Consider the following 26,343-nt stretch of genomic DNA (forward strand, 5'->3'; position numbering starts at 1 on the left):
CTCCATTGTTGAATTTTCTTATCAAACACAAACCCAAAGCTGCACTTTCCATACCGAATGAAAATAACAGTCACTAATCATTTGTCAAGGTTTTATTTTTCAATTTTTTGTCGTAAATATCTTAAACTAACTGTGCTCTGCAGTTTCACTTGCGTAAATTTGAGGAAAAAATGTACTAAAATATTATTAAACCATTACTGTTCAACTCGGGCAACATACAACGGCGCGCAGTGCGAGGCGTTATAGTTTTATTTGATTCTACATTATCTCCTAATAAATTATGCGTCCAAATTAAATGCTATAAAAGACATATAATCCATAAAATTTCGTTCTTGGTGAAGTATTACTCATTCGTAAAGATTCACATGCCTGCCTAATAATATAATACAATAAAATCACCTTTTCAGTTTTTGTGATCATAAATTAGTAGCAGAGTTATTTTAAATCTGTGATATCTTCTTAAATATTCATTGAAATTAAATGATGTCAGGGACAATTTTGCTCAAGAAGAAATACGTGTGAGTACGTTGCTTGAATAAGGATCTCTATAAAATCACCTTCGCAAATAATGCATTATTTCAGAACAAACTTGATAACCATAAAAAAGATAATAAGTTAAACTTTCACGGACTTTTTTATAACTTTTGAGCATTAGCATTCAACCTCTAACATCCCACTGCTGGGCATAGATCTCTTTCTCCGTGTAGAGAAGGGTTGGACTTTAATCCACCCCGCTGCTCCACTGCGGGTTGGCGGATTTATAATACAATTCCGTCATATATAACTTTTGGATAGCTTTAACCGCTTAATCAGCCAACGCAATGGAGTCTCAAAAAGAATATTAAGTATTTCCCATTTTCGTAACATTTCTTATGAATGCTCAGCTCCTATATTGGTCGTACGTGGTGTTATAATATAACCCCAACATAAAAATAATTTTACAATTCGAACCCGTAATTCTTGAGATCAGTGCGTTTAAACACTCAAACAAACAAACAAATTCTTCAGCTTTATAATATTAGTATAGATAATATTGCGGTAAGTGTAGTGTCACAATATTTTCGCTATCCGAATAATATACAAATGTGATTAATATGTCACAATCATAAAGTTCTAAGAAATTGCTCCGAATTTAAACGTGGATAAATGTCGTATCTCACACGATCTCGTCACACGGTAGAGGCCAAGAGAAATAAATTATTTGAACCGGAAGTGACGTCCCGAGCGCGCTTCAATTTAAAACACACCACTCCGCAACGTTGTCAGAAGCTATACAGTTGTTTCTAGTTTGAAAAAAAATCATAACGGTCGTCTTCAAAGAACTCAATTTGCTTTTAAAAACATACCTTGCTATATGATTATAGATAAAAAATGCATAAAATTGTCATCGGCACAAATAGCTCTTACGACGTATCCCTAAAATTGCAGGAAACGACGCTAACCTTAGACCCGAGTCCCGTACTAATAGCCAACATAAAAATTGAATTTCAAATCAGAATTTAATAGCTTTCGTGTGTTCGTCAGCACCGGATGCGCTATGCTTTTTAATTAGTGCAAAGGTTAGAATATTTAAAAAAAAAAATTGTGCTGTCTGTCTCTAAAATAATTGCCGATATTGCTTCTAATTTATTCGGCACGTTTCAATATATTCTTTACATCGATATTAAAAAGCTGTATGGCGTCGCGTTGACAGTTCTGAATGAAGTGGTCTCGGGCGACTGTATAAATTTATGGACTGTTTTTCAGTGTTTTATCTAAAAAAGATTGTTTATCGTGTACTTCCGTCGCCTGCCGCGGCCGATACGCTCACTAGCGCTTTATTGTTTACACTTAATGTAATTCAAAGCAGGGAATTCCTCGGTAAATTGTATTTTTAAATTTAAACGCCGCCACTGGAATGACTTTGTGCATATCGATAGCCCACGGTATTTTAATATTGCTTTGCCTTTTGCGATCGATATAACGCTGATGCCATACGTAATTCGCCTCTTTTCTGATGCCGCCTGCACTGGTTCCTAGTAAAATATAGCTAAAGAATAGATAAACGTTGAATGTACTCAAACTCTACAAGACTTGTGATTCTTACATGCCAAACATTACATCCCTGGACTTTAAAGATTATCAAAATAAAAAAATAAACTTTTTCATATTTCATTTAGCGAAAGATATGTAAAACTTTTTAATTTCCTTGAAAAAGCATAGACAATAATATTATGTTCGATGAGCAAAGACAATATCCCGTGTGTGTTTATTTCCGAGGCCCATTTATTCAAATATCGAAAACTCATTTCCCGCGCCATTTCCTCGCCGCGAGTCCCTCACTAATTGAATCTCGGCATGTTTTACCGCCTTCGCGTTCCAATTGCTGCAGTCACTTTAGCTCTTCAGAACGCTACGAAACTTACCATACAAGTCTATAATATGATAATGGAATACATAACTCTATTCTATTCACAACACACTTTTCTATTTTAAGAAGTTTGGTATTAAACACACTTGTTGCGTATATACATTTATGGTAAAAATATACGCGTAAAAATATAATAGACAAAATTAAAATATGATTGGTCATTATACAGTACAATACAATAATATTACAAATACAGTGAATGAGTGTATAAAACATTAATTCAAACAATATACATGCAACACAGTTGAAGCAGTAAAAAAAATTCGGATCGGATCTTTGGTTGCGTCGAATACGTTTCCTCCGGTAGACAATGGCCCTCGATATCCGGCGGTACACGTGCTCAGGTGTCTATTATCCCGGAATATTCCAGTCCCCTTCCCATTGTGACCTTTTTAGACCCACCCCTGTAACTTGACCCCGTTCCGAGCGCCGCCTCCGGCCCGTGTCCTCCCATCGAATCAAATTCGCCTCTTCATCTTGATCAGAAACCAATACTACAACATCTGTCTCGATTCTTACCTGCCATTGTAAACATCCTGCACTTAAAACTGATATGCTTCATAGAAGGTAAATAATATATTCCACGTAACAGAACTAAGATCTGATTTAAGCCGTTTTCTAAGTCCGCTATCAAACAATAGGAATCAACGCCAAGGTCGCGTATGCGTCATAAGTCATAATCATTATACGTAATTACGATTTACGTCGTCTTCGTCAAACGAATTATCTTTACAATTTAGAGTTCAAATTTTTTTATTGTTAGAAATAATAGCATGAACGTTGTATGTTGTGTTCGTATATTACTTTAGTATTATTTATGGTGTTTAAAAAGCTCAAGTAAAAATATTTTTCGCGCACTTATTATACGCGAACGTCTACGACAAACGGGTCATATTTAAATTTTAAACACGTCTCGTTAAAACAAAAACCTTGTATCGTTAGCTCGAGCGTGTAATTAAACGATGTAGTTTCTTTTTGCCTTTTAACACCGTTTTAAACTTCTGTGTGACTATTTATGTTTGTTATGCCATTTAATTATTTTAATTACCGACATATAAATATATTAGTTAGCTAATACTATTTTCCTTAAATGATAAGCGAGAGGAAAAATGACTCGTAAACTATGTTACCTTGTTTGTTATTAATTAAGTGCTTGCGAATAGTGTACGTAGTGCGTTGTCGCATAATTGAGTAGTTTTCATGAACGAAAGTGTGTTTTATGTAAGTGTTTAGTTAATTTTCACTACACTACGGGCGGTTAGCAAAAAATCAACGGTCGCGCAACAGTTGGTCGCTACAGCAGGTGGCACGGCAGGTCGCGGTGTGCTTTGTCGCTCGTGAGCCTCGGCCCACGTCGGCCGCGCTCGGCTCGCTTCGTCTGCGCTCGGAACATTTTCCGCGGCCGCCCTCTCTCTATCCGCCCGAGACCGAAAGGCCGAAAGCTCAGTTAGCAATTAGACACCAAGCGGTATGGTGCTATGAAGTCATTTCGGGACTCTTATCACGTAAAGACGTATCGCGTATATTATTGAGCTTCGACTTATACAACATTGTAAAAAACTAATACAAGTTGCTATTGAAATCTACAATATTCGTAGAACAGTTTCTTAGAAGTATATGCTGTCGTTAATTTATATTAAAAATAAAAGATTTTTTTTTTTAATAAAGTTACATAGAAATCGAAATAGTGATCGAGTGCAATGAAGTTATAGTGTGTAGTGAGAGCGGGCGGTGCGCAGCCGCCATGCTGCTAGTAGAGCCGCGCGAAGCCGCCGGGCCTCCATGCGCGGCACCTCTACACCCCATGTCCACCCTCACGAAACTCAATTTCACGGACTATAGTGTTAAAGTGAAACCTTACGATTTGGTCGAGCAAACGGACAATATTTTAAATTATGAACAAGCGGTAAACGCGGCTCGGCTCGGCTACGAACAGTCTCTGAGCAGTAATTCTAGCTCCAACAAACTACACTATGGTGACCAGAACAGGCTTGCGTTCGACCCCTCCGTGGATAACATCTGCGCTGACCCGTCCTACGTGCTGCCTGCAGGTTAGTTTACCTCGCTTATCTGAGCAGATATCGTGATGCATACTAATTTAATAGTAAGTTTCAACCCTGCACGGCTATTACTCGCAGTTCTTCAATACATAAATAAACATTATTTATGAAAATGACACTTTACTTTTACACAACCATTTTAAAATGGGAAGAATATGTATATATACATATAACATAAATTTCTGTAAGAGATCATTACTATCTTTCTTTGTAGCTGTCGTAAATAATATATTAATTTACATGTGATTTATCTATAAGTATATATTGTATGTATATAATAATATAAATATGTATATTCTATTTTTTGGCATATATTTATATGTAGGTACTCACTAGTAAATGTTGCGTGCACTAATTTAATAGCTATCCTCTACCTAACGTTGCCTGGAAGTGATCGCTGCTTTAGCGATAAGGCCGCCTCTTGTACTTCTCTTTTTCTGTTGATATGTAAACCATTTTCGGTGTACACCAAAGAGTATAAACAAATAAATAAATAAGTGTTAAGACTATTTAAATAGTTAAAATATTTTCTTTAATGTAATTCTAAATGAGCAATAAAGCGTATAAATTGTGTTATCACATTAATTAATGGTAAATAATGAGAAAACAATCTGTTATTACGCACAGTTACTTTATATTCATTTAACCACTTAACATCAACAAAGTGGAACATTTATAAAAAACTAATTTAAAAAATGGCTCATAAATGATAATTGATATCAATGGTATCAAACCGAGCGAGCTTCATTGAGAACTCTTCAGCCTGGCCGGAAGTACTTTCGCCGCCATGTTGGATCCGGCGGCGCGGGCGCACCTCGCCGCACTTCCTCCGCGTGACGCGCATAAAAAAGCTTCGCAGTATTGTCACACAGCTTACATTTGCATATATAGATTACGTGAATATAATGTGAACGCTTCATCTGCATTTTAATATCCAATTCTATTGAAATTTAAGTCAAAAAAATAAAGTCTTCATTATAAATTCAACCGCAGTCCGATATGATGAGGACAAGATATTGTTGATCCTAACGCAATTTTAAACTAAACATGTATACGTCTGAAAATGTACTTAAATAACTTTAAATTCGTTCGAATCTGTCTTTACACCATTAAGGATTTTATTATATGTATATCGTAAATAAGCTTTAACCTGGCGACGTATTTTATTTTATTTCTCGCAAAACAAGAGTAACACTTGACGGTAAAACCACAATGAATATTCATAACGCAAAAGATATAATCGTTTCAAACTCATATCTACCGATACCTAATCACAATCACTACCAACAAATAACGGTGCGGGTCGCTCACCTTTCAGTAATAGGTTCCTTCCTTTTACAGCCTGTCGCGAATCTTAATCGATAATCAACTTGACGTGATCGTAATATATATACAAGTCGAATATTTCAGACGCCGTTAATTTTTTTATATGTATACGAACGGACTACAGTGCCTTATTAAGATCAGACCATTGACATCGTAAATTAAACTAATATTTTTAAAATATATATCCTATTTTGTGTATAAATATTAATACATTATAATTCTATCATCTGTTATTGTATGAGCTTTAATTCGAAGTTGATAAATGTTACTAATAACATTAAAAACTCGTTCGTTTTATGTGTTTTTGCTTTTTGAATCTCTCATTTTGTCGATCTAATTTATTAATAGTAAAAAATTAATTTGTCTCTCAAAAAGAAGATTTATCTATAAGGAATTAATTTAAATATCAAAATTATAAGTGTATCAGATCTATTAAATCTAATTAATTGCATTCCCATGTCTATCGTTGTTTCACCCACTTTGATACTGGTCGGATTGTTTGACATTTATGTCAAATATACTTACCACTGCTGTGTCTCAAAGCATAATATTTTATAGCCTATATCACTTGGTGATGATATAACTTTTTAATCGTGAAAGAATTACGTAAAATAGGTCACTAAATACAGAATTTATTATTATTAGCAATCTAGCAAACGTACTCCATTATACTTAATATAATTTTTTACTCCCTTTCACTATAAAACTACAAAAGAAGTCATATTTTAGTCATAATTCGTACTAGTATTATAAAGTTTAAAATGTTACTTTGTTTAAAATCAAAAATTTAATAATTTTCAAATTCGATTTTAGATATTCTTGTCCTCTTAGAAACCATACTTTTTAGGAAAGGTCAAAGACAACTATACATGATATAACCTACAGAAGCAGAGCAAATAAATGCCGAGAAAACTACGCGGTTAGTTTATTTAAAAACAAAGCTCAGTACGCTCATAAGCGTTCAATGCACTCCCGCATCGGTCGGTCGAAGTCATTACGTGCGAATCGCTAATGTCTATCCGGTGTTGTCGTTAGTCTTTAAAGGATTGTGTTAGAAACACCTGTCTAACGCAGCTGTTGCATATGACCTGCGAACATAAACGCCTTCGACCTCGAACAAAACACTAAACATTCGCAACTAAAACAATATTGCCTGTAAAACTGAAGTATTTGTAACTCCAACATAACACACAGGCAAACAATATATATATAATATATATTGCAAGTCTATTTACACATCAACAAATTTGTTTTCAACTAAAAAAGTTGCAAAGAAACACGTCGTCTTTAATTTTTGCTTAAATTAAAAATAAAATATCTACATAACTTTCATCTAACAATAAAATAACATGAATAATTATGTCCCTTATCAAAAGGCATACGTGACCTTTGTACAAAGCTTGCGGTTTTAGAAATGCGAGTATCCTGAATTAGTGTGAGAGTTTAGAGTTTACAGCTGATGTCTGAAACGTATTACAAACGCACCAGTGTAATCCGGATATTGTGAGCTATCTCCACGTGCCACGTCACGGTGACGTCACGTTCATTCATACATCAACGTGACCACTTCCGGCGCGCCTGCACTGACTCGAAATCACCTTCCGCCACGCCATACATTAATAGTCGGTTTTTCTTAGAGCTACGGCGAAACTAAATATAATCCCTTGCGACTTATACATTTATGGAAGACTGGTTACCATAGATAATATTTTCTTGTTCATGTGTTTTTTATCTGTCATATTGGTCTTTTATGTCTATGCTTACATTTTTAATAACATTGCAAGCTAAAGTTTTGTTCCGTTAAGTGAATTGGTTTAAATTATCGTGTTTACGGTAAAAAAAGTCGTTTTCGTTTATTGAGAACAATTACAGATGTTAAGCATTTACGTTAAATTTTTATTAGATAAGTCTATTTAATGTTTATGCGACACAGTAACCATTCCTGTTGAAGTACATAAGTAACAACATTTTATTCCTATAATATTACTAGATTTATCAATTACTCATGTCAATAAATACGAGAATTATAAAATTAGACACGAAACAATTATTTAACATATTTTTTTTTTACATTTTTAACTTTTGAACTCCTAAGTAAAGAAATACTGAATAGGAATAAAAAAACCATGTGAACAATGTAGAAAAAAATTTAATGATATTAATAAAAATCTGATATATCACCAATAAAGGGATCATTTTACGGTGTCGAGACGTCACGTATACCATTGATGCGCCGCTTCCGTCCCCGTAGCGCCACTACATCCTGCCACTTGAGCCCAGACATCGGCCTATCAACTCGATTCTACTTCCTTGGATAATGTGTCCTAGCCAAACGCTCTCTACATCAATATTCATTCATAATATTATAACTAAAATTTATTTCATGATTAGGTACCTAGGTATAACATTACTGTAGGTACCTATAATCCTTTAAAACGTCTTAAAGGAGCTTAAAAATTATAAGCCGATTTTCGGGAATATCAAAATCAGTTTAATATTTAACCGACTTTGAACCGATTACTTTTATAACAATAAGTTTAATGGCTTCCCTTATGTCGGCCATGGGCCACGGTATGTATGACGGGTCAATGTTTACAGTGTAGCAGGTCGCGCCCCCCATATGCGTTTTTGTAACGACTGTCGGCGCGTGCGCAGGTGGCGGCGCACCTGCCTCACCACCAACTAATGCTCTGAGACCTGCCATAGAACTTAGAACATCATTGTACTTTATGACGCTTATAACTCGATTATATATTTATAAACGAAAATATGCTAATTGTGATCGGATATTTAAATTTTAATATCTTCTTATACGATTTTGCATACAGAATTAGTATCATATTGAGCAAAAGAATCGCTACTTATATTTTAGCAGCTTTCGTTTCTGTAAGTCTTCGTGTAAAATCATTGTAGTGACGTTATTATTATTTTTAAATAATACTAGTGATATTAAAGTTTATTATATCAACGCGTAACGTCTAGTACTGTTTATAGTCTATGGCTTAGTCTAGACAATGTAATATCTCAGTAAATGGCGAGTGCTGTTGAGCTTTTATTGAACTATGATTGGATTTCTTGGAATCACAGTCGCTAACTCTATGCGCGTGCGCGGCAATATATTAAAAACCATTTTCTGACATACAATAAAAAATAAACAGTAAATGTCTCCAAAGATTTATTGATCGGATTTTATCGGTGACTTGTTTTTATTGTGTTAAATCTAATTCGACATCTGCCGGGACGCCTTGTTTATGAAATACGCTAACGAAATCCCCCGCCGGATATTATTGTACGTCCGATAATATTTTGATTAAAAAAAAACTTTTCCCGATCATTTTTAGTTTTATGTAAAATATAGTTTTAATGCAGTAAAGTGAAAAAATATCGTTTAATTACAACGGCGTGGCATATGGAATTTTATTGATCATAAATATCGGATCTGGTATTAGGTGAATTCGCCGATCGCTCGCGTTCAAGTAAACAGACTGATCCTTTTTATTTTTAAATTATATTAAAGTTAAGCAAACACTGCTAATAATATAAAATATAAATTATTTTAATCAGGAAAAACTACTAAAAAATAATATTTTTACGTTTAAAGTCACTTTATACGGAAGGGTTATTTCAGTCTTTTTTTCATGTATTCTTTCACACAAATTTATGACTAATATCAATCTATAAATGATAATGCGTTGCACTCGTACTACAATTATTTTAACCGTATCGAGTAATAAGATTTAGAAAAAATTACGCGATAAAATATACAAAGTACCATGAATATATTGTATAGTATATTGTACACATGTAAAATGCAAATAATATTACAGAGAAAAATAAAAATAATAATTGCTATGATAGAGAACGGCCACGTGACAAAGCGGTCGGCGTCGGCTGGACATTAATATATTTAACACTTCCTGTCGACCGATGCTCCAATTTTGTATTTGATTTAAAATCTCCACGATGACAGCAATTTCCTTCGATTTTTTATGTACGTGTAGATTTCCCACGTTATTTTTTTTATTTATAACATCACCGGGCTGATACCTTATGTAACAATCGTGTCAGTCGACAAATTATTTCAATGCACCTGCTCTCGTTTTGAAGACGGAGGACAATATTTTTGACACATTCCATATTTCATAATACTAAAAATTTTACTGGGTTATAACATTCATAACTTAACAGGTACATCATCGACAATATTTTAGGAACTAGTCGACCTGAATGGTGTTAGCCATGTTTATACCTAGACTTTTCTACTCAACTCCAGAGAGTCACGAGCTTGACATTTTATAGCCTTCAACATCAATTAACGAGATTGGTTTGTAAAACTATTTTTAAAACTGTTATTATATACTCTTGGATTTACACCTCAAATAAACGGTCGACTTTATTGTTGTATAAACATAGACATTGGTTATGGGTAACAAAAAAAAAGTACGAACGTAGATGTGTTTGTTCAAATTAAATATTAAATATTATCCAAAATCTATTGTAATCCATAAATAAAGTATGTTTCAAACAGTAGTATGGAGCTATAATTGTGTAGAGGAGTTTATTGTAAATAAATATTTTTCCTGTCGTGACCTCATATTTAAATCAAAACAAATACAACTCCTAGTGCTCTACAAACAAAGATTATATAATTTAAAAATGACTTCGAAGTATTATATATAATAGTCACTGCTAATCCGCGTTAATTTGACAAAAAACGTACTAAAATATAGTATAGCCTATATAACCTTCCTCGGTAAATGGATGGTAACTGGATGTAGGTATATGCAATATATAGTAGTAATATTTCAATTCTTATCAGCAGACTACATTCCGAAAAGATGATATCTTCACAAAAGTGCTTTTAAAACTTAATTAAATAGAAAAAAAAATTGTTTTTCTAAAGATTATTTCAATATTTATGACTACCTACATAAATACGCAAAATTTAAATTGTAATCTCAACTTATAAAGTAATAGCTTAGTAAAAGTAAGTATTATAAATATTGATATCAAGATATTTCCATAATTAGAAAGTGACTCCACGTGCATTTAATGTAATCTCGTTTACGTAACATATTTAAATGCAATAAACACATGTTTTATTAACGATGTATGATTTATACAACTGCGTGAAACATATTATTCAAAACATTCTTACCCTATTAAAAAACCTAAATTCCCGAATGTGACAAAATAAATTCTCCACCACTGGCTTTAACACCTACGCAGAATGCCAACACCGTCGTTCTTACAACACACACTCAGACACACAACACACAAACACAAATAGAACAAAACCGTGTCCAACAAGTAACTCAGCAGGACAACATCACGGCTCCGCGGATGTCTCCTGGCCGCACCCTTCTGGGCCAAATAACTAGGACCATGTCTTCCTCACTGCAGAACCTGTTCAGGAATAGAGCCAACCAAAACGCACCTCCGCAACCGACTCAGAGCAGGATGACACAATCCTCGCCCAGTGAAGTGAACGGAAGTGGAGAAGTTGGTATTAGGACCAGATGCGTGGCTCTATTCATGGACAGCGAAACGGAGAGGATGGGGATAAGCTTCTGTCGCTCTGAAGAACGCAATCAGCTGGCGATTTCGCCGGGGCTCGCCTTACTGATAAACGGTAGCACCCAAAAGACAAGCATAAAGCGCACAAAAATCACAGCGCTAGCGCAAGAGCAGGAGGGCGACCCGACCTATCGTTTATTGCGGTTGAAAAACAAAGAGATCGCACTTTTCGAATGGGGAGAGACGTCCGCCTTCGCGCAGTCCAGCTTGTGGCTACAGCGCTTGGGCGAGATCCCCGGGGGAATCCCCGGAAGAATCAGTGTCGATTCGATGAGAGTCGGTTATGATAGAGGCAACGTATCGGATAGGTACGGTTGCCTAATGGCTTCTAAGAACAGTGAGGTCATTGTTTACGAAGACAGGGGGGAGGATCTTGGTTACTTAAGACCGAAATCCAAAACACCTTCATCCCCTGCATTGCCGACTGTCAGCGAACCCGCACCTAGTGGCTCGGAGCGCCTACAACAAAAGATCGAGAACCAGAAGGTTGAACAACGCAAAGCAAGGGCCGCACCTGAGTCTAAGCCGAGCTCGATGTCATTGGCGACCTTTATCCAGGCAACCATCTCCCCGAAACAAGGTAAGCTCCCGCATCACCCCTCTCCCAAAAAGGCTGGACAGGGAGAGCGACTATCGGGGACGCTGAGCGGGTTCACCAAAGACGACAGTCCGAGGCACCCGGAGGCGTCACTCGCCGCTCGAACTAGGGCCGATATGGGACAAGTAGAACCACCAAGACTTCGACCTGCGTCCACACCGTTTCAACATGCAGAGAACGCCCTAATCGAGTTCCTGGCCATAATAAAGGCAAACCGCGAGGTAAGCCTGGCCACCTGCAAAAAGATCATGCAGGCCTACCAGTACGATCACCAAAGGCTACTGGAGGTGGAACTCGAGGAAGCCGAAGCAGCCATATACAACAGCAAAACCCGACAAATACTCAAGGGCAAGATGTCGGGTAGGTATATGGCTGCATATAACACCACAGCAGGTTTTGTGAGCGCGGTCGAGTCTGAGGGGAGTGACGAGGAGTCTCAAACCTTCGACACACCTGAAGGGGACCCGGTGGTGGTAGTGGCCAGATGCACGAAAGTAATGCTGGGCGACCGGATGCTGCGGATGGCGAAAACCATCTCGGGCGACCGGGAAGCCGGTTTACCGTCCGTGACCTGGGGGCTACCATCGCTGGAGTGGATAAACGGTGTACCGGGATGCGGTAAGACAACTCGCATAGTCAGGGACTTCGATGAGGACACGGAGGTCGTGATTACGACCACAGTCGAGGCGGCCAAAGACCTAAAGGAAAAACTAGCGCACCGCTATGGTAACAAGGCCAAGCAAAAGGTGCGCACTATGGCATCCGTGCTGGTAAATGGTTTCCGTGAGGGCTCAAAAATCAAACGCCTAACGGTGGACGAAGCCCTCATGAACCATTTCGGAGCCATAGTAATGGCCGCCCGACTATCGGGAGCAGAGAAGGTAGTCCTCATTGGAGATATAAATCAGCTGCCGTACATCGACAGGGACAACCTGTTCGAAATGCGGTACCGCAGACCAAACCTGTTAACAACCATCTCATGTGAGTTGTCATGCACGCATCGTAACCCCAAAGACGTCGCCTTTGCCATCAGTGAGGTTTACAAGACCGTGTACAGCTCAAGCACAAAGATCCGATCTTTGCGAGTGGAGAGCCTCACGGGCGCGCGCATTCCTGTAGGAAGGGACCGGACCTTGTACCTGGTCTTTACGCAAGAGGAGAAGAGATTGCTGACTGACCAGGGATACGGGTCTGGTGAGGGATCGCGCGTCTTAACCATCCATGAGGCGCAGGGCCAGACCTATGAGGACGTCGTTGTCCTCCAGACGAAGACAAGGAGGCTCAAGATTCACGACAGCGTCTCGCACGCTGTAGTCGCGGTGACTAGGCATACCAACACCTGTGTCTATTACACCGACGACCGTGACGACGCAATTGGTCGCTTTGTGACGAAGGCAGCGGAAACTTCTGAAAAAGACATCCTCGAGCACAGCCTCAGGATGGCGATTCACCACAGGGATGCCGCCGTCATTGAGGGTGTGCTCGAAATGTTAAAATTGTAGCACACCTTACTTATAGGAATAAATTGTATAAGGAAAAAACTTAGGAGTAAGAAAAAAAAAAAAAAAAAAAAAAAAAAAATACTAATAATAACATAGGTTAAGTGTATATTGTAAGTAGGCCAAGTAGGCCATAAGTGTACATATACGTTAGCTAGACAATAAGTGTACATATATTATAGATAGCAAGTAAGTGTATATATAAACATAGATAATAATAATTATTATAATAGTGACAACAATAATTAAAGTAAGGCGTAATATAATTCTATGTCTTTTTGCATGTAAGATATCAATTAAGTTTAGCATAATTTTGGTCGGTGGACTCACGTCTGCATTAGGGATACTAAGATAGAATAATTAGGTCTCTTAGTGTAAGCTGCAGTAGTGTAACAAGTAAACGATCAGTAATAAAACTAAAAATCGGAATAACAAAAGCATGGGCACTTTAAGCCTGTGGACATAACTTTATTTAAAAAAAAAAAAAAAAAATGTGACAAAATAAAAAGTTTTTTTTTAAATATATATCACTAGGTCGGCAAACAAGCGTACTCTCACCTGATGGTAAGCGATATACCGTAGTTTATAGACGCCTGCAACACCAGAAGCATCACAAGCGCGTTGCCGACCCAATCCCCAATCCCCCCCTAGGAGCTCTGGTCACCTTACTCACCAACAGGAACACAATACTGTTTGAAAACAGTATTATTTAGCTGTGATCTTCTGTAAGGTCGAGGTACTTCCCCAGTCGGGTTGCTCAGGGAATTCCTGCTATGCCCTACCTCAGTTAAAACACAGTATAGCACATTTAATCAAAATTATTTATCAATATTACTATTTTAGTACGTATCGAATATGTTATAATATAAATTGAAAATTGTATACTTCAATTATTTTATTCGTCATTACCTGAATTTGAATGTTATCTTGTATATAAAATTCTCGTGTCACATGTTAGTTAAAATACTCCTTCGAAACGGCTGGACTGATTTTTATTAAGTTTCCTGTGCATTGAACATTTATTTTTCATACAGTTAAGTTATAAGGTGGATTAAGGGGGGTTAATAACATATATGACAAAACAAAGTTTGCGAGGTAAGCTAGTACTATCCCGAGTAGAAATTTTTTCGTCTTCCTTAGAAGGACCGGACCAGGCATGCCTGATCAGGACTAGATAAGGCATGTAACGCAGATGATTGGTCTGGACCTGATCAGGATGAGATGAGATTTCCTGATCTGGACCTGATCAGGAAATCTCATCTCATCCTGATCAGCGGGTTCGGTTCGGTCCTTTTAAAAAACACGAATGTATATTTTTGAAAAAATTGTTTAACAAAAAAAAAAGCGAATTGATATAAATATGTATTAACATAATTATTATAATATTTATTTCCGTTTATTTTTTCCAATGTATTATTTATTTATGTTTTTACTTTAAATATTAATTATTTTTATTTATTTTCATGTTATTAATTAATTATTATTATCAATTAAATTTTATTTATTAACTTCTAATGATTAACTACTAACTACTATTTCCTATTACTTACGACTGCTCCACTGTGTAGAAATGGACTCCCTGCTAGATTGTCCTAATAACTGTATATATACTAAGTGCGCTTAAAAACATTAATAGCGCGATTCAGGCTCAGTTCGCGTCATTTCTTTCAGGCCATCCTGATCTGGACCGGACCAGGTCCTGATCCAGTATGCCTTACCATACTTGGTAAGATTTTACATCAGGCTAGCCTTGTCTGGACCGGACCTGGTCCTGATCCAGTATGCCTTACCATACTTGATTATATTTTACATCAGGCTATCCTTGTCTGGACCGGACCTGGTCCTGATCCACTATGCCTTACCATACTTGATTATATTTTATATCAGGCTATCCTTGTCTGGACCGGACCTGGTCCTGATAGAGCTTGCCGGATCACGCATGCCTTATTCTATCCTGATCCGGTCCAGATACATGATCTGGTTGAGCCTGACCTTTTTTCTACTCGGGATTATAATACGTTAGTGTTAGAACGGTTAACCAACTAACTTTATGACTGCGACGATATGACGACTATTAGAAAGGACTTCAAATGGATTTGATTTATAAACTATGCATGAAATTAATGGAAAAGGTTGCATGTTTACTATCTATGTGTGTGGAGAATTCGATGACATGGAAAATTATTAGAGTTAATTAACGAAAACAGAACATCGAAATAGCGCGGCATTCGGATGACACGGAGCTGTCACCGGGCGCTCACCTGCGCAGCCATTGCTTCTAAATTTAAAAAATCATATTTCAACTTCCGCTCCCAAATTGGAATTGGCGCGGCGAACTCATTCGTGGAGAATTCTAATACAGTTTATATTGAAAACATAAACAATAATATTCGGCTATATTATGATTTATACAATGTTACTTGAAAATTTACATAATTTCGTCTTGGTTGTTTTATTACATTATTGAATATCAAATCTATTAATATAATTTATTTAGATGCGACTAGCTGACCTGTGGAACTTCGTACCACCAATTTTTTTTTCTTAAATATAATAATACATATATCAAAATAAAATATAGCCTAGTTTTCAAGTTGGATCAAACTGCACATGGTGTGCCCATTTGATTAAAATTGGTCAAGAAGTTTAGGAGTCTATCGTGGACAAACAACGTGACGCGTAATTTATATACTTATATTAAATTTATAGTTTGATAATATTTTCAACTGATAGATACACTTTTAAATATGCTAAATTATAAAATGTCACCTAAATTAAATTTTGTCGTTGGGCCTACTTTGTAGTTGACACCACACCATATGGCCATTAGCGCGTGCGCTCCCAAAAAAGAGTATCCCAAGAATATTTTCGCGGGACTCAAATTTCACTGACAAAAAAATACATATTAAAAAATCTTGATGACTTGGCCTGCAGCTGCTGAGGCCTCTAAAGTTACTGTCGCATATGTTTTGCACACTTTAATACCTTCACTTTAAAACCATAAGTAGATACCTATATCGATGTTCAACACAAAACAGCACAAAAATATCGTAACTGTTACAATATTTCAAGTAACTTGTCGATAATACATATTTATACGAATAGGAAATAGAATTGACAGACAACATAACCAATATAAATTATATTATATAACACCTTCTGATAAATTCAACTTCGGCAAATAAATAGGTATGTACTTGTTGTAACCTATAACTTAGTGTAACAAGAACTTGTAAGAAGTCGAAGTGGTCATACAAATGTGTCTGAAGCAGAGCAGCGTCGAGCGGCGCAGTGCTCGGCCAGGTTCCGCGCCAATGGTTGCGTGTGGCGCGACCTTTCGACCCGGCGCGAGGCGTGGCCGCGCTCCATTGGTCGGCCCGCCCCGCGCACACGCCTCTCGCGATCCGAATTTGTCTCTACATCTGATCATCTCGCTGCCCGCTTCCAATCGTCTTATAGAATCGATATGCTCGCTGTGACCTTGAATCGCATTCAGTTTTATATCGCTTATTAATGCGGAAAATTCTAATAGACCGGTTGGTGGCTTCCTGGAAACTCACGATAAGAATCGTCTTGTTTCGTTTTTAATTGGTAATTTATAATTTACAAAAGTAGTGTCTTATAAAATGAGGTATTTTTTTCATATATATATTCATATCACCACTTAAAATCGGTAACAACACTCGTTTGCGACATCTATGACAAAAAAATATGTAGAGTCTTAAGTAAAACCTCTACTGAATAAGCGGTAAAGCCAGCTATAAATCGAAAGATCACTCCCGCGGGAGCTGTTTACGGGACTGCGGTGTTTCGTACAATTTATAGCGACAACGGTGACGACTGAAGGGAATTGTAATGAGCCGACGCCGCTTCATTAAAATACTTCTATTTGTCCGTGTGACACCGAACAGTGATTTGTTTACGCGCCTTTGTTCTTTTTTAGCTATACAATCGCTCTTTACGTGACGTTTACAAAAAACAATTGCTTTATTTTGGATTTTATGGTGTTTTCTTTCGTCTTTGTCAATTTCGTTTCTCATTAAGTTCTAATTGTGTGCATGCACCAACCTTTTTACAAGTCTGTTGTGAGTAAGATACTGAACATTATAAACATCATTATTGACAACACAATCAAATTCAAAGCTAGTGATAATCTCTATTACTGGACTACGCTTAGAAATCTTAAGTATGTATATCAAGTATGCTGAACACAAAGGCCTGTTGGTGCATTGAAGCATGAAAAGAGACCATACTATCATTAACACGCTTATAATGAGGTATGATGTTACAGTTTACTTTTTATTCGGTTTTATAGTTTATATACCATGTGTTGCGAATATAGACAAATGTCTTGCTAATTATTACTTATTCTTATGTATTACATAGAAAAATCTTAGGCATTACTTACATAGAATAAAAAATAATAGAAAATACGTCTTTTTGAAACTAACTTCAAACATTTTTGAAATAAGTTGAATCTACCATTGCCTGCTTACGTTTTTTTTTTACAATCGAATTCGTTGAAATCTGAAAACAATTATTTTCGAATCACATATAACAATTTTCTCTACATAGCATAATCGAGCTCTAATATCACATCTAGTAATTAAGCGTTCTTTACAGTTAACACTTAGGTAAATATTAAGGTTCGTTGCCCTTAATCCCTGTATTCTATTTCCTCCAAATAGTTTTGCACAAGTACCTACACAACATGTATGTACATATTTCACAAACGGACAGTAAATATAACATGCGTGACCGCTGACCGGTGACCGGTCGTCAGAGTATCGTTTATACAATTTAGGATCTTCTTTAAAGCCGCATAAAGTCTAATTTACATTAATTTAACTTTACATTGTGATGATAAAAGTGGTATATCACGCACGATGAACACAAATTAACTTGACCTCTGCTACCAATGTGATTTTTTGGCTGTTTAGTTTTAACGTTTTGAATGCCTTTAAAAAGAATATATGCAAATAAATATTAAATTTATTATATAATTTTATTATATGAGCTCTGATCCTTCTCCTACAAGGGGAAAGAGGCTTTTGCCCAGTAGTGGGATATAACAGGCTGAAGCGAAATATTAAATTATTTTTTTTTGCGTTTTTTTACACGTAGGTAAAAATTAAAAGTGATATTATCTAAGTATTTGAAGATACATATATTTAATGGGATTCAATAAAAAAGTATATTTTAGAAATACCTCTTGATATTCTTCTAATAGGTACAAAATATTGTGGTTACATTATCGCACAGACCTAACGTTGTCGCAATTTCTGTACCTACCTAAAGCGTACCAAATCAAGTACCTAATATTAGAATTTTTAACATTTGAAAATGACTTACCTACTACGAAATGGACCCATAACAGATTTTAATTATTTTTTTAAAAATTGCTATGTGGCAACACGTATGTGTCTGCCGGGTGGAGGAGGGGAGGGGGTCCGGCGCACGCGCAGAACAAAGGGCGTGCCGTGAACCGCGACCGTTGCGCCTCGATACTCACGCTGCGTCTACCGCACACGCCCGGTGCCTTGTCCTGATTTTTTGGCTTTAATTTTTTTTTTTCTGGCTGCGTATACCTAATTATTTAAAGTCTATATAAGACCCACTGGGTAACACGTTCCATCTAACAAGTTCCATCACCATCTAACATATGTTCAAAATTTCATCGGAAATATTGTCTTTACTGCTGTACTTGTGATGAATTCTTTATAGAAAAAGAAATTTTTCATACAAAAATTTGCTACTGTAATGTTTACAGACTATGGGTGAGTGAGAGACGACTATACACTGCTGAGTGTGCGCTAATAACTGGCGCTAACCCGTACAACTACTAAGTAATTCTACAGTACTAGATCAGACCTAAACCGCAACAGCCTCGTATATTTTAAATCAAAAATAAGTTTGTAGTTTTAAATTTAGATACAAATATATAGATAGAAGCGTAGTTTCGTTAATCTGTAGGCGAATTAGATAGTTACGGCATGGACGTACAGTACCTGCATAGTAGTGTTTTTAATATCTGTATTTTTTTTTTGTTCATCGTCTCTATAACGATTTTTAATCACATTAAACCAATGAGCTTTACAAAATTAAATACAGCCTCATCCATATATCACTTGTACATTAACTTTTATTCATAAGGCCTTAAATCATTAAAAATGTCCCATACGAAGTAATATGTCTAATTAATACCTTTCACAGGTGATAAACCTAAACTAATTGATTGCTTGATGTGTTAGAAAAAGAACAATATAAAGTTTATTAGTAATATTTAATATTTTTTTCAGGCGGCTACACAACCGGTGGACCTCGCGAGACGAATACATACTACACGGAGGCGAGCGGAGGCGCACCCGCACCCCCCGCGCCCGCTTCCGCCGCCACCTCACCCCTGGACGAGTACTACCAGCCGGAGTACCCTCCACCGGCGCCCGCGCAGCCCTACCTTGATGATTACTACCACCACGCGCACGCGCACACACAACCCCTCGTTACGCACGAGCATAAATACCAGCCCCACGCGTATAGCAAACCTTACCCCAGAAGTAAGTATACGAAAATTATTCTATCGACTATCTTTATAATATCCATTGACTAGTTAAAACCAGATTTAGTCTTATGCATATTATATTAATTATATTATTATTTTGCATATGCATGTTTCGCTAAATTTTTCCTTAAAATCTTATTCGAAACCACAAAAACAAAAATGTTTAAATCAGTCCAGCCGATCTTAAATTATAAAATCATAAAAAGGTACTTCATTTTAATTTCAATTGATAAAACTAATTACAAAACTCGAATAACGAAAATTTCTCACAAAAAAAAAACTACTTGCTTAGTAAATTTTATATTCTGTTAGTGATACGACAATTTTTAGCTCACTACGTAATGAGCCAATTAATAAGCATCGACAAAATGGGAACAGACATCCTGTTGCGTTTGAATTAATACTTTTTATCTAGTGCTGCCAATATCCCGGAATAACTCTAACCGCTTACATTCTCAGAATCTGTTACCATTTATACGGGCTGTAAGACATTCTAAATTTCTTATACAAGTACCTACTAATACTATACGACCACAAATGGCGATAATTCCTTTCTACTTAATAATATTTAAATGTTGTCAGATAATGTTAACAGAAGAATATATAAAAGCAATGAACAACAACAAAGAATATCGCTACTTTATAATAATCTAATTTTATACAAATAAAAATTTCAATACATCTAGTAACTGTTCAGTGTAATTTCAATTACAATTTTTGTTTATTAAATAGATCGGAAACGTTAATGTTTTATGAACAGTTAAGATTAGTTTAAAAAATTAATTTGACTATTGCTTCCTTCCAATAGCGCTTTTAATATTTAAATTGTTAAAAGGAAGTAAAAGTAGACATCCGCTACATTTAAATACTTAATTATTATATATTATCAAATGTATTAAATGTACTTACATTAATTTAATTGGAATATTCTGTATATATACTCAAATAATTGTCGAAAATTGATTGCTTAAAAGTGTAACAGATTATTAAAAATACCATTGATTCATAAATAAAACAAATAAATCGATTTTTATTTTGGTATCACTAGATAACCTTATTGGCAGTCATATAAATTTTACTATTAACAAGTCAATAGTTGAGCGTATCTTAGATATTATTATAACACTTATTATTTGTAAGGTTCTATGTCTATCAAATGAACAGTCCCCCAACTTAATACAGAATAGGTATATTTTTTCGATAAATGCAAACGCCTTTACTTTGCTCTGTCTAACGCTTTTATGCAACGTAGCTACGCTAACGCTAATACTTTGTACCCTATTATTTTATTACCTTCTACGAAACAATACCAACTTGCTTGTTTCACCGGTTGTGGATACAGTTTATCCTGCAAATAAGTTACGAATATACTTTAACGGCAGGAGGTAGAAATAGGTCATGGGTATCGATTAATTACGTGAGCTATTTTTCGATCAGTTTAGACCACCCTCTTCCCTTAGGTGATATTTAGTGAGATTTGCCTGGACCGCTTAAGACTGACGCTAAATTTTTTTAAAAAAATCTCTTGAACTGAATGATTTTAAAAACCATGAGATTTATTTTAGCGGGCAAAATGAACACACAATATAATATTTTATCAATATCTGTAATATTTTATATTTTTTGAAATTGAGGTGAAGTTTTCGACTATTTCCCCTTTGGTTAAAATAAGATTTAGTGAGATTTAGTTGGACTCGTCCCTATTCTGAGCTCACGTAATTAATGGATGTCCTTTATGGACCTATTAATGTCATGTCAATGTGTGTACTTGTCAATTAATAAACTAAAACTATTAGATTAATATTTGTGAATAGAAATATCTGATAAATATAGTGGAATTCGATGGTAAAAAAGAATAATATATGAAAAACTGTTATCTGTTTGATACCGTCATCCATCAAATATATTAGCGTCATCCACAATCGGTGAAATGGGCCTTTACTCTTCTTCATTATAATGTAGGTAGATATATATTATGAAAAGAATACTTTTTCATTATTAATGATTAACTAAATTGTTACAGCAGCGGGAGGAAGGTACGGCGCGGGCGGTGAAGTGTACGGCGAAGGCTACGCGACGGAATACGGGGGCTGTGCGGAGTGGAGCGAGTGGCCCGGCGAGCAGCACGCGCTGTTGCCCCAGGACAAGCTGCCCTACCCCGCCTCCGGGCCGTGCTTCACTGGTACGTTACACACTGGTAAAATCTTTTCTTATTAGTATAAAACCTACAACCACAATAAATATCAAATATTTATTTTCTTAAGGCTCCTAAATATATCTTTTAGTTATTAAAACCAAATAATGAACTATTGCTTCCATATAATAATAGTGTAGTGTTTTGTTTATATTTATATTCATTAATAATCATTGGTATCTTTTACACACACACATTGATTCCGCCAACCCGCATTGGAGCAGCGTGGTGGATTAAGCTTCAATGCTTCTCCTATATGGAGAAAGAGGCCTCCCAGCAGTGGAATGTTACATCCTGAATGCGATTGATACACCTTTCCGTTTTATTCCTTACATGACGTTTTCTTAAGGATTGCAAAGAGCGCGCTTTTAGCGATAAGTTCGCCTTTTTTTACATTCATGTACATATTATTGCTATTTTTGTACTCTTTTTTATTTATTTTAGTGCACAGTATCTAAGAATGGTATTTTTATGTAGTTAAAACCTGTATAAATATAATAAAAATAATTCGGCATAGAGAGCCGCTCAGATAATAAAGTCAATGTCCAGTACATCGTAAAGCAAGTGTGTACTATCTGCACAGGCTCAGGACCCATCCAACTTTGGCAATTCTTGCTGGAGCTGCTCACCGACAGAAGCTGCCAAGGTTTCATTTCATGGACCGGCGACGGCTGGGAATTCAAACTCACAGATCCTGATGAGGTATGATGTATTGTACTTTCGTATTTTCAAATAAACCTACGCCCTGCATGCAAACACACTAACACTTAGATCCCTTTTTTGTTGACTCCATAGTCATGTATAAAATGTAGGTCAATGTCAAAATGTTGTAGAGATTTATATTATATTGCAAAAGCATGTTATATATATATATGTATGTATGTATGTTCGGGTATAACTTCGTCGTTTATGAACCGATTTTAATAATTATTCTTTGTTGAAAAGAAGATATCTCAAGGGTGGTGCCATAATAAGGAAACCATGACCTGATGATGGAATCCCAGAGAAATCGAGGGAAACCTTCGAAAATCATAGTGACGACTAGTGCGTTTGTTAATCTTTTCGTCTACTTACGTTTTATTACTTGTCGATGTAATTGAAGTCGGTTTTTTCTTTTGCGCGCAAACACAATTATTATGTATACGATTATATTTAGCGTACCATAAAAAATAAATAAATAAACAAATCCTTAGTCTATTAATGTATTAGTATAACTTTTAGAAAAAATGTTAAAAATTGTGTTTATTATAGGTTGCCCGACGTTGGGGTATCCGCAAGAACAAGCCCAAGATGAACTATGAAAAGCTGTCGCGCGGCCTGCGCTACTACTATGACAAGAACATCATCCACAAGACGGCCGGCAAGCGCTACGTTTACCGCTTCGTCTGCGACCTGCAGAGCTTGCTTGGGTAAATTTATATTTCATATGTTATAATTATTGTTTCTCTTATAATTTTAGCTAATATTTTACGACAATTCTATTTGCATTGACTCCGAAAATTCAGTTTTATTAACAGTCTCAAACGCCGCGTTGGCCCAACGGTCACAGCTATGGATTGTGCCTGTTGCGCTGACGGTTGCGGGTTCGATCCCCGCACATGACAAACATTTGTATTGGCCATACAGATGTTTGGCGTGGTCTGGGTGTTTGTGTAGTCCTTGTGAGTCTCCCCACCGTGCCTCGGAGAGCACGTTAAGCCGTCGGTCTCGGTTGTTATCATCTACGCCTGATAGCAATCGTTACTCATAGTAGCGAATATATCCGCCAACCCGCATTGGAGCAGCGTGGTGGATTAAGCTCTGATCCTTCCCCTACATGGGGAAAGAGGCCTATGCCCAGTAGTGGATTACTACAGGTTGAAGCGTAACAGTCTCAAAAATCTGGTATGTGCGTAGATGTCGTTATAAATCTTTACAGTTCTTTCTGTGTAATTTGAGAAAATCAAACAAAATAAAAAAGGCGAACAGGAAAATGCACAGACGATAACTCTGTCGTTTGATAAACATCGACAATAGTTATATATTTTATACAATTTTTAATTATTATTACACAATTTCATTTTTGTTTTGTTACAGAATTTCACCGGAACAGCTGCACGCAATGTATGAGCCTAAAATGGAAAAGAAAGACGATGACTGAATCCAAATCTAGACGATTTCTTCCCCAGTCACATTCACATCTAGTTAATAAATAACGGACTTATAAATAAAATTTCGTTTCCAGCAAAACCTTCATGATTTTAAAACATGACTAATACGCCACCATATCGTATCATACATATTTAATTTATTGCCATATTATTTTTTTAAAAACGCAATACATTTTATTACATGTTTTTGCTTTTTAAACGAAATCTATTAATATGCAAATCTGTATAATTACAACAACGATCGTTAATTAAGAGGTCACTAAAAAATACACTATGCTTTTTCTCCGTACTTTTTCACTGTCGTTACAATTTTCATATAAATGTCGGATTTGATCTCATGCGCATCCACCAGTGGAATTTATTTACTTACTAATGAGGTCGCAAAGACTACACGTGGTCCTTTCATACACCATACATAATTTTAAGTACCAGATTTAACCAACGGTGCCTTAACAGATACAGACTGTTGTTGATTTTGTATTTTTAAATAAATTAATATTCATCCGATGGTATCGTAGTGTGTATGTGCCAGTTTTAAACGCGCTACATACACAATTTTTAATAACCCTTTATAAATAATACATTTTACCGATACTTTATGTATTTACTCAGTCTGAAACACAATAATATTTATGAATTAGGAAAATATAGTATTTTATCGTATACTCATATAAATTATTAAAAACTTATAAAAATAAATTCCGACTTATCAGTTTTGTCACTAGAGTTAGAAACTCTTAAGTTACTAAAAAAATACTGAAAAATCATACATAGTCTACATAGAAAAAATACTGCTATCAATTTTATAATACTGTAAATATAAGTTAATTTTGTTACTTTATAAAAATAATTAGGTATTATATTATAATAGATAATAAGTGTTGTATGTTTGATTCGCAAATTGTTGCAATATGCGGTTAAATTAATGCATTGTTAGAATGATGTCGGACATAAAAATCTATTTAATTCAGATAAGTCCAAAGATTATAAAAATCTACACGCGTGCCCACCAATTGGTAAAAATTACTGTGAAATCACCAAAGGGACTTCTCTTTGATATATAAACATTTAAATAAATTTTATGACATTTTTAATGAATGCGGCCTGTGAATTTATAAAAATAATATAACAACACCGGGTGACATCAACTTGTCGCTGATCTCGTGGTAAGGGATTGTAATGTCTTACTAGTTATGAAATTAATTAGTTGTATTATTTTCAATTTTTATAGCTCCTAGCATACACCGAAGATATTTCGATAAGTTTTATTTTGTAAAGTATTACTCCTCCATCAATATTATACCCACCAATAGCCGTTGTCTCTGATTTCGAGGTGCTTAATATTGTAATATAAATATTCTTTTAAAGATGTCTTCCCTGTTTCGTGAAAATAAAAATCTTGCGAAATATGTAATGGATTTTACGAAAATTGTAAACATTTTCTGTATGATGTTGATTATTTAATGTTCGTGTTATCAGCCAAATTGATGTACCTACCTGTCAATGTTGTATGTATTGATGGAAGATATAAAATTAAATATATATATTTACGAAATCACTTGTTGTTTCTTTTTTATAACCTGGTATAAAATACAAAGCGACGAGAATCATGTGTCGGGGATCCGAAAGCACTACACAAATACAAACGCTCACACCACGAAATATAAACGAAACTAAAAAACTAAACGAAAAAAAAAAACGAATCTAAACGATAATATGCTATATAAAATATGTAAAACTATAATATGCTATTTAAAATATGTAAAACACGACCTTAACTTAAAGAATAATTCTTCAAATTTAAGCATCAAAAAAATGTAAAAAAGATGAAAAGAACATATAATCAATTTTACTCAAAACCAAAAATATCTATGGCAAACGTACCAGCATAGATACTGCGGCGTCAGGATTGTTCAGTGGTGACCCGGACAGTCCCCGTGGAGGAGAAGTCTGGCATTTTCGCCGAG

At 35.7% G+C, this 26,343-nt stretch overlaps 1 protein-coding gene across 1 annotated transcript; it reads left to right on the top strand.

The window, feature by feature from the left end:
* Window positions 1-4,154: 4,154 nt before the first annotated feature.
* LOC123662366 (ETS translocation variant 4-like) lies at window positions 4,155-25,934 on the top strand. Its single transcript, XM_045597212.1, has 6 exons — window positions 4,155-4,461; window positions 19,770-20,027; window positions 22,056-22,214; window positions 22,810-22,928; window positions 23,478-23,635; window positions 24,303-25,934. Exons 1-6 carry the CDS (start codon window positions 4,155-4,157, stop codon window positions 24,364-24,366), a joined length of 1,065 nt encoding a protein of 354 aa, XP_045453168.1. The 3' UTR covers window positions 24,367-25,934.
* The last annotated feature ends 409 nt before the right edge of the window (window positions 25,935-26,343 follow it).

This window comes from Melitaea cinxia, chromosome 18 (genome assembly GCF_905220565.1).
Source record: "Melitaea cinxia chromosome 18, ilMelCinx1.1, whole genome shotgun sequence".
In the NCBI taxonomy this organism is placed as follows: Eukaryota; Metazoa; Arthropoda; class Insecta; order Lepidoptera; family Nymphalidae; genus Melitaea; species Melitaea cinxia.

Bases quoted from the DNA above. Each gene is read 5' to 3' on its own strand.
- LOC123662366 (XM_045597212.1), top strand. From the start codon at position 4,155: ATGCTGCTAGTAGAGCCGCGCGAAGCCGCCGGGCCTCCATGCGCGGCA. The intron at 22,215-22,809 runs GTACGTTACACA...CTATCTGCACAG, and splicing joins CTCCGGGCCGTGCTTCACTG to GCTCAGGACCCATCCAACTT. The intron at 23,636-24,302 runs GTAAATTTATAT...GTTTTGTTACAG, and splicing joins GACCTGCAGAGCTTGCTTGG to AATTTCACCGGAACAGCTGC.